This window comes from Mytilus californianus, unplaced genomic scaffold (assembly GCF_021869535.1).
Source record: "Mytilus californianus isolate M0D057914Y unplaced genomic scaffold, xbMytCali1.0.p SCAF_1, whole genome shotgun sequence".
Taxonomy (NCBI): domain Eukaryota; kingdom Metazoa; phylum Mollusca; class Bivalvia; order Mytilida; family Mytilidae; genus Mytilus; species Mytilus californianus.
Genome location: NW_026262581.1, coordinates 130,810,194 through 130,825,756, shown reverse-complemented (window position 1 = coordinate 130,825,756; position 15,563 = coordinate 130,810,194). Strand labels below are relative to the sequence as shown.

Here is a 15,563-nt window from a genome sequence, read left to right as displayed (position 1 = left end):
AGCAAATAATAGTGATATGGTTTGATTTCATCAAAAATTGAAATAATGGGGTTCTTTGATATGCTGAATCTAACCATGTATTTAGATTCTTAAGTTTTTGTCCCGTTTTCAAATTGGTTTACATTAAGGTCCAAAGGGTCCAAAATTAAACTTAGTTTGATTTTAACAAAAATTGAATTCTTGGGGTTCTTTGATATGCTGAATCTAACCGTGTATGTATTTAGATTTTGGATATTGGACCATAATAGGTAAATTAAAAATTTTTAAGTTCTTAGACCACATTCATTCTGTGTCAGAAACCTATGCTGTGTCAAATATTTAATCACAATCCAAATTCAGAGCTGTATCAAGCTTGAATGTTGTGTCCATACTTGCCCCAACTGTTCAGGGTTCGACCTCTGCAGTCGTATCAAGCTGCGCCCAGCGGAGCATTTTATTCATTCTCATCTAAAAGTTGAAATCCTGAACGTTTGATATCTCCCTTTTTAGCTCACTTGGACGCATGAATTTTTGTCTTGATGAAATATTTCATGAACATGTCTATCCCCAGGACATGCAGGAGGTGACTTTATTACAGTAGTGTCCTATCATCATTAGAATTATCATTCAGCTGTCTAAAATTATCTAAAAATATACTTTAACTGGAAATTTACTTCCTTTTTCATTCATTGCTTTATGTAATGGTAAATCAAGAAAGCAGAAAAATGAGTTATGCAATCATGATCATGTGATTGTAACACTTACACTAAACATTTGTAGGGTACTTGGATGGTTTAGACATGAAAATACTATAGTAGCCTCAGTGTTGACAGAAAACAGAGTGACACTTAAGAAAAATGAAATTATATTATGGTGAACCAACACCTGAAGTAGTGATTGTGTGGTAGGGTTAATAGAGGGTGGATACCGAAAGGTATTCACAGTTGTCTTTCACCAAGGTAATAGATAAAACACCATTAAGACAACAACACCCTTAAATTCTGAAATTATTACTTTACTGTATTTTATGGGTGTTCTTGTCTTCAAAGTCGTTTAACTAAAGGAAAATATAAAGTTAAAAAATAAATTGCAATGTATTTATTTTATACATTAAACAGAATTTGTACATCTCATTGGTTTGCATTCTGAGTATTTTTCATTTTGATAAAACTACAGAATTTGATAAAATGTATAAGTACTTTTCAAAAAATTATCATTCTATATTGAGAAAGCTCAATTAGCCGAAAAGGACAGTTCAGATCAGAACTGTGTGAGTGACTTATAATGTACAGATAAAAAGTGATAATTGCCAGGCCATTTTTCGGTCTGTCTGTCAGTCTATCTGTCCTTCTGTCCAATTGTTCTTATACCTCCACACTAGGAGTGTGTTCTGTGGGGACTATATTGCATCACCTTGTCTATCCTCCATCCCTTTGTTCAACAAATATTTCTATCACACTTTGCTCAGCTGCTACTGACTGGACAGATTGACTTCAGATTTAATCAGCAGCTTGACAATGATGAGTTATAAAGCTTGCACACATTTTGTTCTGTCAAGCATCTATTTCCTGTTAGCAGATAATTTGAAGTTTTCAATGTGTTTGAAGAAAAATATTTTAGTCACACTGTTCTCCAGTACTATAGAACAAAACAGCAGGAATTCATATTTAGTCAGTAGCTTGATATTTATGAGTTTTAATTTGTAAGTTCTTTTAGGAACTTTTAGACACCTGCTTCCTGTTTTTAGATACCTGTTACCATGAATAAGAGTTGGGATATACTTATCACCATTGTGTGCATTCTTGTTTCATATTGTCCTTGACCTCAGGTTTAAATTTTACAAGAGTTATCATTTTATTGTAACCTTATTTATTTTTTATATATATACATGAATTAACTTTTATCTCTGTTTCAGATGTGTAGATTATAAAGAAATAAAGGTAAGAATGATTGCAATATAATGCAGAAATATTTGATGATCTAGCATACCAAATTTATATTACTGCCCAGGTCATTGAGAATTAACTTAAAGAATCCTCAAAAAAAAAAGATTTCAGTCATTCAGTTGACTTTTGATATATAATGGTATTTATTGCAATCTTTCAAATGCAAACTCAAATTATGATCTTGCACCAAATGTAATGCCAATGGTGATTTTAGGGTCCTATTCAAACTTTCTTTAAAAAAAACTTAAGGAAAAAGTCGACGAATGCCCTCATTTGGTTTTGATGACACTATATCATGATATATATTTTATACCTTTGGTTATGATACCAATGCAAACAATCTAGAAGCATAGGTACTTTGGGCAAGAACACCTATTTTATTTTAGGTTAGCTGACCTAAAGAGCCCGTGTGAGCTATTTTTATCACTTGGTCTCTACCATATGTTGCTGTCTGTCTCTAAAATAAAAAAATAATTACACCTGAAACCACTAGGCTAATCAAAACCAATCTTGGTAACAATCATCTTAAGGGTGTATAGTTGCAGATTTTTTCCTTGTGTTAATGCTAATCAACCAACATGGTTACCCTTACTTAAAATTTGAATGTTAATATAAAATGCAATAAATCATTTCTTGAAAATCTTTACAAATGGAGAGAATCTGACAAGGTTAGAATGTTCAAAATAACAATCTATGTACCAGTGTACTCCATTTATACCCAAATTATCTGACATCTCCTTATAGCTATATGATGTAGACATATCAATTTTTTTAGTCATTTTAAGATGTTAACTGGAACACTATTCCAGATAGACAGAAACATCCAACAGCAAAAATAATCATCAACACAAGATCAACAAAAATGCAAATATGGGTATAACCAATGGTTTAATCCTTTAATGAGGTTTTTCTAAAGATTATTATATGTTGACTTTTGATCAGTTTTATGGTTTTTGCTTATTTTCTTTAAAGCTGTAATTGGTTGAAAACAAAAATGATTAGCGATACAATATCTATAGATCAAAACAGTGCATATATTTAATAATACTATAATCAAAGAATACATTATTGAGATGTTTTTGGGGTAAAGATTGCATTCATACAATCAATGTCTGGTTGGCTTGATAGTTATCAATTTTCCAGATTTTATCACTACCTTGATATACACAAAACATAGTACATTGAGCAGAACATTCTTTACATCCAATCTATGAAAATTTCAAGAAATTTATCAATGAAATATATACTCAGATACTCAAGTTACAAAATGATGTGTATTTGTATGTAACCATACTTGTCAAGAAAATTACATAAATTGTGCATGGTGCATGAATCTAGTATCTGTTCTAAAATATCAATGATGTCATTGTTTAAGTAATATTTAAAATTGCAGTTATTTCCTTTATACATGATTGTAGTTGATACAACTCCATTTCATAGTAATGCCTTCCAATGCTTAATACATTGCAATGTTTAATATTTAGTTTCCACTGCAAAATGAATGCAATATTTATACTTTGATTATTAATGCAAATAATGCGACTGGGTAAGTATCACAATAATAAGAACTCACATTCTGATAACTGATACACATATTTATGTAGCTTTTCATGTAATCGCAATAATTAATCTTGTATTTTTGTCCATATTAATATTCGAAATGATAAATGCATGCCATTATTTCTAAATTTACAGTATTTGCAGTTTCTGAAAGTTCTTAACCAGCTGACATGCTCCTCTGAACATCTTATAACAATCCCTGTCTGCTTGTTTCACACAAATTTTTGGTTGCTCTTACAATCCTAGATATAAAGTCCCAAAATGGTCAAGATCTAACTTCATGGTACAATTTTGTTAATCTAATTAGGGAAAATATTTTCTGTTTCTCTTTCTGTTTCCAATCTTTGAGGGTTTTAATGGCAGAAACATCCCACTTTATCATTTCCAAAATGTCCAGCAAAAATTTTTTTGTAGCACATCATATGTTCAACACATTTTATTATCAGTACATAATTTATTATCCAAAAAATAATATTGTGTGCTAATTTACTTTATATTTTTTTCAACCAGCTGCTTTGATATGATTTGGCATAACCAATTTAAATTGAATTATACACATGTATTGAGGATAAGGAGTTGTAGATTGGGATTGGGATGGGTTCTGGTTGACTGATTTTTGTCCTTTGAATATGAATAAAAAGATTGATTGATTGGTTGCAAATGTTTCATTCATATTCGGGATGTATGAATAAAAAGAGATGTCGATATAATTCAGTAACACAGTAACCAAATAGAAAGCTAGAGGTCATAGTACTGTCATCATCATATATATGTAGGACTTGGAACCACATTGGTACTCTGAACAGTGATGGTCACACTGAAGTGTGATGGTTTGATACTGAAGTAAATTTTTGATCACGCTGAAGTGCTATGATGGCATCGTGATGCTATCTTGTTGATAGCTACACCAAAGTGTATTGGTGATAACACTGAAGTGTAATGGATTACAAAAACTATTTTTTTAATGTTAAATATGTTCAAGTGTGGATTTAGAAGTTAGTTTGTTTGTTAGAAGCAGCTTTTCAGGTTTTAAGTAAACAGCAAGAGTATGCTGTAAAATTAAATAGGACCATCACTCATTTAGTATGAAAGTGTAACGAAAGAAATTAATGAAAATTTACATACAAACTAATTAAAATAAACTGCTTCTCATAATAATTGCACATCTTTAGATTTGAAACTCCTTTAACTAGCCATCAAGCGTTATGTAGTATCATAAAGACCATTGCATGTCAGTGAAAGGACCATCACACTTTGTCGAAGACCATCACACTTCAGCGTGACCAGCGCATTTCAGCGTCATCATCGCACCTTCCAGTCCTACATGTATATATATATATATTTAGTGTAATTATGTATATATTAAGCTGAAGTTTTAGTTCATTCTAGGTGGCTGAGTGGTATAGAGCGCTGTTCACTGTGCAGGCGGTGTTGTGTCGATATCTCAATAGCATGAGTTTGAATCCTGGCTAGGGATGAACAAAAATTTGCTTCCACAAATTTGCAGATTTAACATTGTTGTGCTGATATTTAGAGTAGTTATGTATATATATATATATATATATATAAATATATAAATAATTACTCTAAATATCAGGAAAAAAATTTGCTTCTGCAAATTTGCAGATTTAACATTGTAGTGCTGATAATTAGAGTAATTATATATGAATATAATATGTGTTTTCAGCCGTGTATCACCTTCACTGGTGATACAATGGATGGATCTGTCGTAAAGTTGTCGCTTGTTTAGACGTACTTATTAAAAATATAAATATATATACACGCCTAATCATGTGACAACTTTATGACAGACATTCTCCATCGGATAACACATGGTTATACAGGGCTAACACCATAATATATATATAACTCATCTCAAATTAGAAAATTTTTGTTCTTCCCTAGTGGGATTCCAACCCTGGACACTGTGAAGGCAGTGTTGCCACGATGTCACAGAAGCAAGGGTTCAAATCCTGCTGACGGAAGAACAAAAACTTGCTAATGCAAATTTGAAGATCTAACATTGTTGGGCTAAATTTGAGATGAGTCATATATATATATATATATATAACGTCTAGATATTAGCCAATGATCTCTCTAAAACGATGGTGTTTGATTGTGTTAGAAGTCTATATATATGTCAAGATTTGAGTGTCTGCGTCCAGACAATGTGTGAATAAATTTAACAGGATACAGGGGCGTAGCTACCTTCTTAATGAAGTGGAATCACAAACTAAAGGGGGAGGGGTCTGGGGCCGCCTAATGCCCCCAGTAGGTCCAGGGCAAAGCCCCCCAGAAGCTCTGCATATATATCGTTTCAAAACAATCACAATCGAAATAAAACTTGGGACATTTTTGTTGTGGTTTTTTGGTCAACTAATTGTTTAACTTCGAGTCGAATGAAGACTTAACATTGTCGCTTGAGTTTTTTGTACGTGAAAGCTTTTAAAATCACGGAGATTTGTTCCATATGCTAGTATTTGTATTGAGCAAAGTAGATTTAAAAAAAACAAACAATAAACATAAACACAATACTTTATGTGGAGTTTCTGTTAGCATAAACATCATGGATACCAAATACTTGGTGGACACATTCTCATATGTTTTGCTTAACATATGTCTTTAGATGTTTAAAAATTTTGTGGGTAAACTCTACAAGAGAGAGATGGGAATTTCGAATTTTATGTTGTTAGGAATATTCGAAGTTGAAATTAATGAACTTTTTTAGAGTAAATGGTACTTTGATCACGATCTGCATTTTTGATTAGCCAGCTAATTAACAAATGCATATGCATTCGACCAGTTGTATGGCAATATATAGATGATAACAGTGAAGATACGTGTAATAAAAGTTTGGTGTATCTTTCGAATAAGAATCAGCAGTTTAGTGTCCTACTCGGACATACAGTTCTTTTTAAAATTGAATGTCCTAATAGTCCAGTAAAACGAGTTAGAATTAACAATTTACCATTCATATAGCCGGCCCATATAGAAACGACTTCGAATTATCGAATCTATATAAAAGATTTTTTTGTAAAATAAATAAAAACGTAAAACATGTACTGGAAAATGTGTACTTTTTTTTCATAATAACAGCAGTTCCAACTTCTCATCTACCAGTATACGGAAACTATTGATTGATTGAATGTTTATTAATGTACGGTAGCAAATATTGCATGCACACAGGACGAGATACGTTGACGTGACTTGAAAATGAACTATTCGTGTTGTCAAGACCTACATACTTAGTCAATATTGAACTAGTTCACAAGGTAACAGTCATTATTCCCGGATCGATACGAGTTGAAGAGTCTTCATTCTAGTAAGATGTGTGCTTTGGGGCGAAGCGGAAAATAATAATTTTCAAGTTTTTTTGTTTAACCCTAAAGGGATTATTTTATTTTTTTTGCACTCAAAGCGAGTATACAGTATGGTTGTGGTACCAACAACTATGTAGCTGGTATTTTCTAAACAATGCCGTAATATAAAAAGTTCCTCTAAGTTTACACCAGTTGTATGTATTTATCGTACACATACATGTCTTACAGGATTAAAAATTCCGCTGCATGTGTATTCCTCTTGCTTTTATTCTTTGTGTAGTTTTTAAAATGCATACATAGAAAGACCAATTCCTATATATGTTAACTTTGTCCCTCACTCTCTCTCTCTCTCTTTCTGTTTTTTTTTTTTTTTTTTTTTTTTTTGTGAAAACGATGTGGATGCACGTGCTGCCGTGCCTCTAGGTAGCTACACCCCTGGGATACCAAATTCTGTAAAAGACAAAAAGGTGTCAATACTGTAAAGGACAAAATGAAGTATACAGTGGATCCATTATAATTTGTTGAATACCAATTTTTGTGGATTATGTTGGTAAAGTTTAACCACGAATTTAAACTTTCTATAGGCTTGTGTGCAGACTTTGGCTAAACCATGAAATCAAATATCCATGAAACTACAACATTTCCTCAATTCAAAAAAATTGGTACTTACTAAGATAAATGATTCCACAGTAAGCTATGATTTGATGGTTCCTAATATTTCATGGGGATCATCTCATGTACATTTTTCTCCCTCATTTTTTTTCTTCCAAAGTTGCACTGACGCATATAGTTTTTAGTTTCTTTTACCCAATAAAAGTTCACTCAGTATGTACTCAAACTTTAGCTGGGAGGCACTTTGAAAATTGAGAGATTAGAATCTTTGTTTTTGAGTTACATTTGTAGGTATGCATGTGCAAGTAGTCTTAATACTGGGAAGACTTTAAAAAAGTAACATAAACTTTCCTCAATTAATCAGTTTATCTTAATACAGGGAAATTGTTAGTGAAGAGGAAATATTAAACTTTTTTACAGTGTTACTTATTCAATAACTTTTGTTTTTTATTAACCATTTGGAAAGTTTACTAGGTCATTGAAAGAGTTTTAAGGTGATTAGACTTTATTTTTTATAATTTAACTTTTGTTTGCTCCTTGATATAAATTGATATGGATGATGGATCATCTATGTATGACTGAGCTACTTAATTTTAACCTTATCACAGATTAGGCTGGATATATGCTCCAATAAATGTTTTACTGTATTATTGGAGTTTTAACAACGGAAAATGAATATAGCTGTCATATTACACATTTTTTTCAGCAGTACTATTACAAATTGGATAATACCCCTTAGACCAGTTATACACGTATATGGTGGGGGATGCCATGTCCAAATTTTTCTAAATGGATATAGAAAATATTTTTCTTCATTTTCTGGTTATCATTGACATATTTTTGGCAGTATTAGTATCATTATTAAGAATATTCAGCCTGATGGTGTAAATCTCTAGATTTTTAGAGAATCTTCTTCTTGGATATTACTATCAATTTTCAGTTCAATTTTTTTTTTTTATCAGATTTCTTTAGAACGTGTATGAACATAAAAAATATATGATTAGAAATTTTGATTCCTGTTGAATATTTACTCATCTCCAAAAGTTTGTCACATGTATGCATAGGTTGAATACCCCAGGCCCCCATCCCTTAGCTTAAATTTGGTATGAAATCTTATTTCGGAGTCAAAAAGCGAGACGTGTGTATGCTGTTTCCGGCATCAACAATGTATTATTTTTTGATTAGCCGAAGTTTATGGGGAACCACTCGTGGTAGGTCAATGATATTTGGTATGCAGTTGTATCAACATTGGCACATCTCATTTCCATGGAGATTATTTGGCCCCACCCCTTCAGTCAAGGGCTATTGACTTTGAAACTTTTGCTAATTTTACATGTACATGTATTAGTTTGTGATTAGGTCAGTTTATGGGGAACCACTAGTAGGTCATAGATATTTGGTATTCAGTTGTATTAGCATTGGCACATCTAATTTCCATGGAGATTAATTTCTCCTGTCCTCTCAGTCATGGTCTATTGACTTTGAAACTTTTGCTTAGCTTACATGTATTAGTTTGTGATTAGGTCAGTTTATGGGGAACCAATAATGGTAGTTCAATGATATTTGGTATGCAGTTGTATAAGCATTGGCACATTTCATTTCCATGGAGGATGTTTGACCCTGCCTCCTCAGTCAAGGTTCATTGACTTTGAATATTTTGCATAACTTATAAATGTTAAAGAATTGCTATTTTAATTACAACATTTTCATTTTACTATCAAAATAACAAAAAGGCGAGACATATCTCTGTGTTAACAGTTTATTTTATGAATAAGAGGAATTCTTACTACATTTATTAATGTAGAGCATACATTTGAATTCATTAACCTTTTAGGTGTAATGCAAAATACTCTTCCAACTACCAAAGAAATTCAGCAATTTTTTTTTATGAACTTCATTCAATATTACTTGTATGTATAGATGTCAAGTTAGTTTCACTTGCTCTTGAACAATTGGAACCCTAGTTTTTATACGACCGCAAACATTTTTTTGGGATCGTATGATGTCATCGTCTGCGTCGTCGTCCGAAGACACATTGGTTTCCGGACAATAACTTTAGTTTAAGTGAATGGATCTCTATGAAATTTTTTAAGAAGGTTCAATACCACAAAAGGAAGGTTTGGGATTGATTTTGGGGATGATGGTTACAACCGTTTAGGAATTAGGGGCCCAAAAGGGTCCCAAAAAAAGCATTTTTCTAGTTTCAGGATATTAACTTGTGTATAAGTATTTCGATTGCTCTGAAATTGTACCACAATGTTTAATACCACATATAGAAGGTTAGGATTCATTTTAAGGGTTATGGGGCCATCAGTTTAGGAATTAAGGGCCAAAAGGGGGCCAAAAACAAGCAATTTTCTAGTTTCCAGACCATAACTTGTGTGTAAGTGTATGGATCTCTCTGACATTGTACCACAAGGTTCCATATAACAAAGGGAAGGCTGTGATTGAGTTTGGGGTTAATTGCCCCAAACATCTAGGAATTAGGGGCCTTAAAAGGGCCAAAAACAAGCATTTTTCTAGTTTTCAGACAATAACTTGTGTTTAAGTGTATGGATCTCTCTGAAATTGTACTACAATGTTCCATACTACAAAGGAAAGGCTGGGATTGAGTTTTGCAGTTATTGCTCCAAGGGGGGTTTCCAAAAGTTGGGGGGGGGGGGGGAATTTTTTTTCCCAATTTTTTTAAGGGATTCATTTTTTTTTTCAAATTTTTTGAATTTTTGAAAAGTTTCAAGAAGAAATCTTCAATTGCACAGTATTGTGCAATATATTTGTAAGATCTTTGACCACATTTATTTTTCTGCAGAAACCTATATTATGTCAAAAATTTGATCACAATCCAAATTCAGACAGTATTAAGCTTGAATATTGTGTCCAAATTTGCCCAAACTGTTCAGGGTTCGACCTCTGCGGTCGTATCAGGCTGCGCTCAGCGAAGCATTTTATTCTCAATGATTTTTGAGATTCATTATTGCATTGTTCTTATGTAAGTCCAGATAAGAAAATATAGTTTCCTCATAGATTTATTTTGGTTTAGTGACACAATGACTGAATTCACATATATGTCTACCTGATTTAATACTACAGGTAAATGTTTATAAGTTATCATGTTAAGAAATATGAGATGATTATCAAAATCACCCAAGGTGCTATATTGATATTGATTTATGCTTATTAAATTGTCATATTGTAATTATATTTAATTCTTTTTGTTCTATAAGCATTAGTTCTGTTGAACTGTAACAAAGTTCAGACATTCAAAGTAAATTCTTCCTTATATTGGAAGTCTGCATGTTTGAGACTTCTTCAGTTAGCTCAAGATATATTAAATTTCCATACACATATTGTCTGAGTCTTTTTTTTTATTAAGAACAGCAATGAAAAATTTAAGTTGTAGAGTTTTTTAATAATTCTAGCAATGACACAGTTTTGAACCCTGCAGCAAAAGTTAAATGTGATTATATATACATGTACATTGATGTAGCAATTAAAGATTAGTCTTTTGTCTGATTCAGTTAAGAAATATAATAAATTTAAAATCCATGATATAATTCCTTTTTTATTGCCAAATAAAAGGTTCATGTATTAAAATAGAGACATCTTAAAATAATTTACCAAACATTTAAATTTGAATGCTTTTGTGCAGATTAAATGAATGAAAAAAGTCATAATAATTGTTTACATGCATATGACACCTATATTAGGATAATTACAGGTAAACGAAAACAAATCAATACGGCTAGTCCTTTGTTATGACTTTTTTTCATAATTTATTCAGTGGAATAGAACGCGTGTACTAGTATCGATCAGAACCATGTGTTGTATTTTAGAGCAAAACATGGTCTTATGTGATAATGTCCTAATATGTCATAATTTCGGATTTGTCATCGACTAATTGATCTTGTGTTTGGAGTGATTTTTTTCACCTTGGACCATTAGCCCGAGGGCCATTGTGATGTTATCATTAGTATGAAAGAAACTTATAATTTTAGCCTACATTTGTGATAATTATGTTGTTGATTTTGTTTAAATGGATTGTATGTGATGTGAAGACCAAAGATGACCACAGGTCACCTAGATTATAAGATATGATCTTTTTTAACAACTTTGTTGTATCTAAATGACAAATATCAGTGAGAAATCTTGTCCCCTCCTAGGAGTGGGACTACCGCACCTTGTTTATTTGACACATGAAGGGACTTTGTCAAATGTTTGTGTGATTGGGTCCAAAGATTCGGACCAGGAGTATTCAGATCAAAATTGGTGGGATTCTTGTTGTTGTGGAAGAATTTCTAAAAATATGAAATTAACTCATGCTAAAGGGATATCTAAAAGGTTGTCTGGGGTAAGCTTATTCATTTATTAATCAAGAAACGTAAACAGAACATTTGATTTTAACAATAACTATTTCATTTTGTCAAGGATTTTTTGAACAGTTGACATAAATCAATTAACTCTCTTCAACTCTAACATACTTAAGAATGTCCTTTAAGTGAGCAAATATGGCTGTTATACATTTTCATTTGTTTAAATATTAAACATATTATGATAAGAATTTGCAGCCACTAGATATTAAGGAACCTGCCATTTGGAAAAATCATTTCCAGAAACATAATTTTGACTACCTAATATTATAAAGCAAATCGTTTCCCTTTAATGGGAGGTGTGCTTATTGAAGAGCTATTGTTAGAAATAAAAATAAAATTAATACAAACATTTCCAGTTTTTTATATGGACATTTGATGGGAGCAAAAAAACATTAAGTAGTTCTGAAACTCACATCCCCAATTATGTGCAGGGAATAAAAAAGCAGTTATTCTTAACTCTTTATTTCCATTCTACACTGTAAGAGTTACTCTAAGCATATGTAATAACTTGTGCCAGATATAATTGTAGTCCGATTGATAAATGTCCTTTTGTCCACATATTGTGTATAATTTTCCTTTTAAATTTCACTTTTAGACTCTTACAACTTTATATACTTGTCTAAATTAGTTTTGAAAATGTTTTTTGTTGAAAGGATAAATGCATATAGTAAGAATTACTATTTAAATTTAAAAATCATTGATTTTTGGAATTATGGAACAACTTCTGAAAATAACTGATCAATTGACCACATGGCATTTGTACCAGTTAAGGTTCAGCTTTTTCCTTTCCTAAATAAATATGTGTGATTTATACAGAAATTTAACCTAAAGATTTGCAAAATTATGCATTGAATATTACAATACATTTTTGTACTTAGTTAAAAATAATTCATAGCCTATTTGAAAACTTTTGAGTATTAAGTATTAAGTAAAATATTGTATAGTTACAGTCCATTCTAATTATTTCCCCTATTCATAAATCAATCCTGTATATGTATATGCATCTTACAAATATCTAGATGTGCCCCGTGGTTGACTAGATGTTTGTTTTGTTTCTGTATTTTACAATGAGATTGTTTGGCAACAGTATTTGTTGATTTGTTTGTCTGTCATAATTTGTTATTTGTTCACATTACATGGCATACTCTAAGGTTACCCACACTAAAAACTTAAATTTCAAACATTAGAGACTGCAAAAATTCTGTGTCTTTTGGTAAAAATTTCAAGAAAATCTGATATCTGACTTTAAATAAATTTTTCTAATGGTTACTTGATTGGTATACATAAGGTTGATAAAGCAAATGTTCTTATGAGTCTATACCTTAGACTCCCAGAATAAAATACAAAAGTTTGATAAAGCAAATTTTATTATGAGTCTATACCTTAGACTCCCAGAATAAAATACAAAAGTTTGATAAAGCAAATTTTATTATGAGTCTATACCTTAGACTTCCAGTTTTAAATACAAAAGGTTGATAAAGCAAATTTTATTATGAGTCTATACCTTAGACTTCCAGTTTTAAATACAAAAGTTTGATAAAGCAAATTTTATTATGAGTCTATACCTCAGACTTCCAGTTTTAAATACAAAAGTTTGATAAAGCAAATTTTATTATGAGTCTATACCTCAGACTTCCAGTTTTAAATACAAAAGGTTGATAAAGCAAATTTTATTATGAGTCTATACCTCAGACTTCCAGTTTTAAATACAAAAGTTTGATAAAGCAAATTTTATTATGAGTCTATACCTTAGACTTCCAGTTTTAAATACAAAAGGTTGATAAAGCAAATTTTATTATGAGTCTATACCTTAGACTTCCAGTTTTAAATACAAAAGTTTGATAAAGCAAATTTTATTATGAGTCTATACCTCAGACTTCCAGTTTTAAATACAAAAGTTTGATAAAGCAAATTTTATTATGAGTCTATACCTCAGACTTCCAGTTTTAAATACAAAAGGTTGATAAAGCAAATTTTCTTATGAGTCTATACCTTAGACTTTGGTATTTAATCTGAGAAAGTATTCTGTTTAAAGAAACAAGTAGCACAGTAGTGTAATGGGAAACCCCCCCCCCCCCCCCCCCCATTCATATTTAGATGTGTTATACAAGAGAACAGTGTTTAGAGTGTAAAAAGATAGAAGACAACACATAATGTGGAGTTATAATTAGTCAATTCTGTTGTTTGTGGAAAATCAAATTCTTTATAATTACAACTTAATGTTGTTTTTCTGTACAGGAAATAAATAAAAATACTTCCATTGACATTGTAAAAAGAAGATATATATAATTTTTTTGTTTTGTTTTTCAAAATAAATGATTCAGAGAATGTAAACTGAAGATGTGTTAACTGTTCCATTGTCTCTACAGCATTATATCATATTTCAGTTTCCTCTCAGACAGCCGTTTGATTGTATCATTTTTCTATTTCTGTTCAATAGGCTGAATGCATATAAATTTTCCTGAAAAATAATGACATAACAAAGAACAACATTACTGAATCATTCCCTTCTGTGATTGCCTCACCACACATCTGTGATCCTCTTTTTTTAGAAAAGAAATTTGAATATAATTTACAAAATTGTATTCATCTTTAAAAAATCATTAAAAGTTCATTGATGGCAGTTTGATGGAGAACTGTAAAAACCATTACTATTGATTTTAGATAGCACACCTGTCTTCCATTGTCCAAAATCCTTTGTCCATTTAATGTGTCAATAGATAATTGATCAATACAGATTTATCTCCCCTGGGGTGTAACTTTTGGACAAGAGTGCACCTTTTCTTTGATTATTTTTGTCTCTTGAGGAAGTGAGATTTCTTACATCTATGATGATTAGTATGGCCTGAGGAAGACATTTCCTGTTGTTGACAGATCTTCAATACCAAATTGGTTAAATATCAGCATCATTATTTTCCATGACATCTGTCTTGTCTTCAGGTGTAGCCTATATATGGTGATGTTATATTTATGGTTGTACAAAATGTATACCGTTTATTTACCAGTATAGGTTCTCTGTGTTGGAATATCAATATTACTGTTTGCCCATACTGACCACACCCTTCATCCACTATTAAAATTGATACCTCAACTTATCAGGAAATGAAAATATTAATCTGTGTAAGATTTGTTTGGAAGAAGACTGTATAATTAGAACAAAACAACTTTTTAAATACATAAGTAATAAATATTGCATTATAAATACAATAAAATACATATCTTTCTTGAGCTTATACTTACCATTGCATATTATTTGGACCCTCCTCTTATCCATCACTAAGACCAGTCTTGAGATTTTTTCACGATTTCGGCCTAAAATTGACATTTCGACCTATCCTCCCCATGGACTTATCGTGCAGAAAATACAGTATTTTTTTCTTATAGTTTAAATATTGTTTCTATGGTTACAGACCTCCAAGAGATTTTTAGTTGTGCCTATATTTTGTTTTAATTTCCACATCCTATTTTTAATAAAGAAAAGTACAGATAATAAGTATATGCACATAAAGTAACCCTCATAGTTTTATCTTTACTGGTTTCCCTTGTTAAAAGAAGTCTAGCTTTCTATCACTGCATCTGACATAATTTGGAGTCTGATCTTTACACAGAGAACTATTTGTTTTCTATACAGTATTGATTATAAACTCTGCTCTGTATTTATTCTTTATTGAATATTGATAATATGATATAGGTTTGTCCCATCCTTTATACCATTAATTCTAAAGTGCACTACAGTTAGGGAAGTTATCACAGGCGGTTGTATGATCAATAGCATG

General features: G+C 31.3%; 1 protein-coding gene across 8 annotated transcripts in view; it reads left to right on the top strand.

Annotated features, from left to right (window-relative positions):
* The window catches only part of LOC127734144 (focal adhesion kinase 1-like), a 79,052-nt gene that overhangs the window by 2,318 nt on the left and 61,171 nt on the right, over positions 1-15,563 (top strand). For 3 of the 8 annotated variants that reach the window (XM_052243891.1, XM_052243908.1, XM_052243901.1), the window contains exon 2: positions 1,895-1,919. Coding sequence is in view for 3 of the 8 variants with exons in the window: in XM_052243863.1 (XP_052099823.1) it covers positions 11,541-11,765 (225 nt within the window). In the remaining 5 variants the exon portion in view is untranslated. Of the gene's footprint in view, positions 1-759; positions 939-1,894; positions 1,920-11,163; positions 11,766-15,563 lie in introns of those variants that run through there. The other 5 variants (XM_052243899.1, XM_052243880.1, XM_052243863.1 and 2 more) reach the window with 3 other exon arrangements.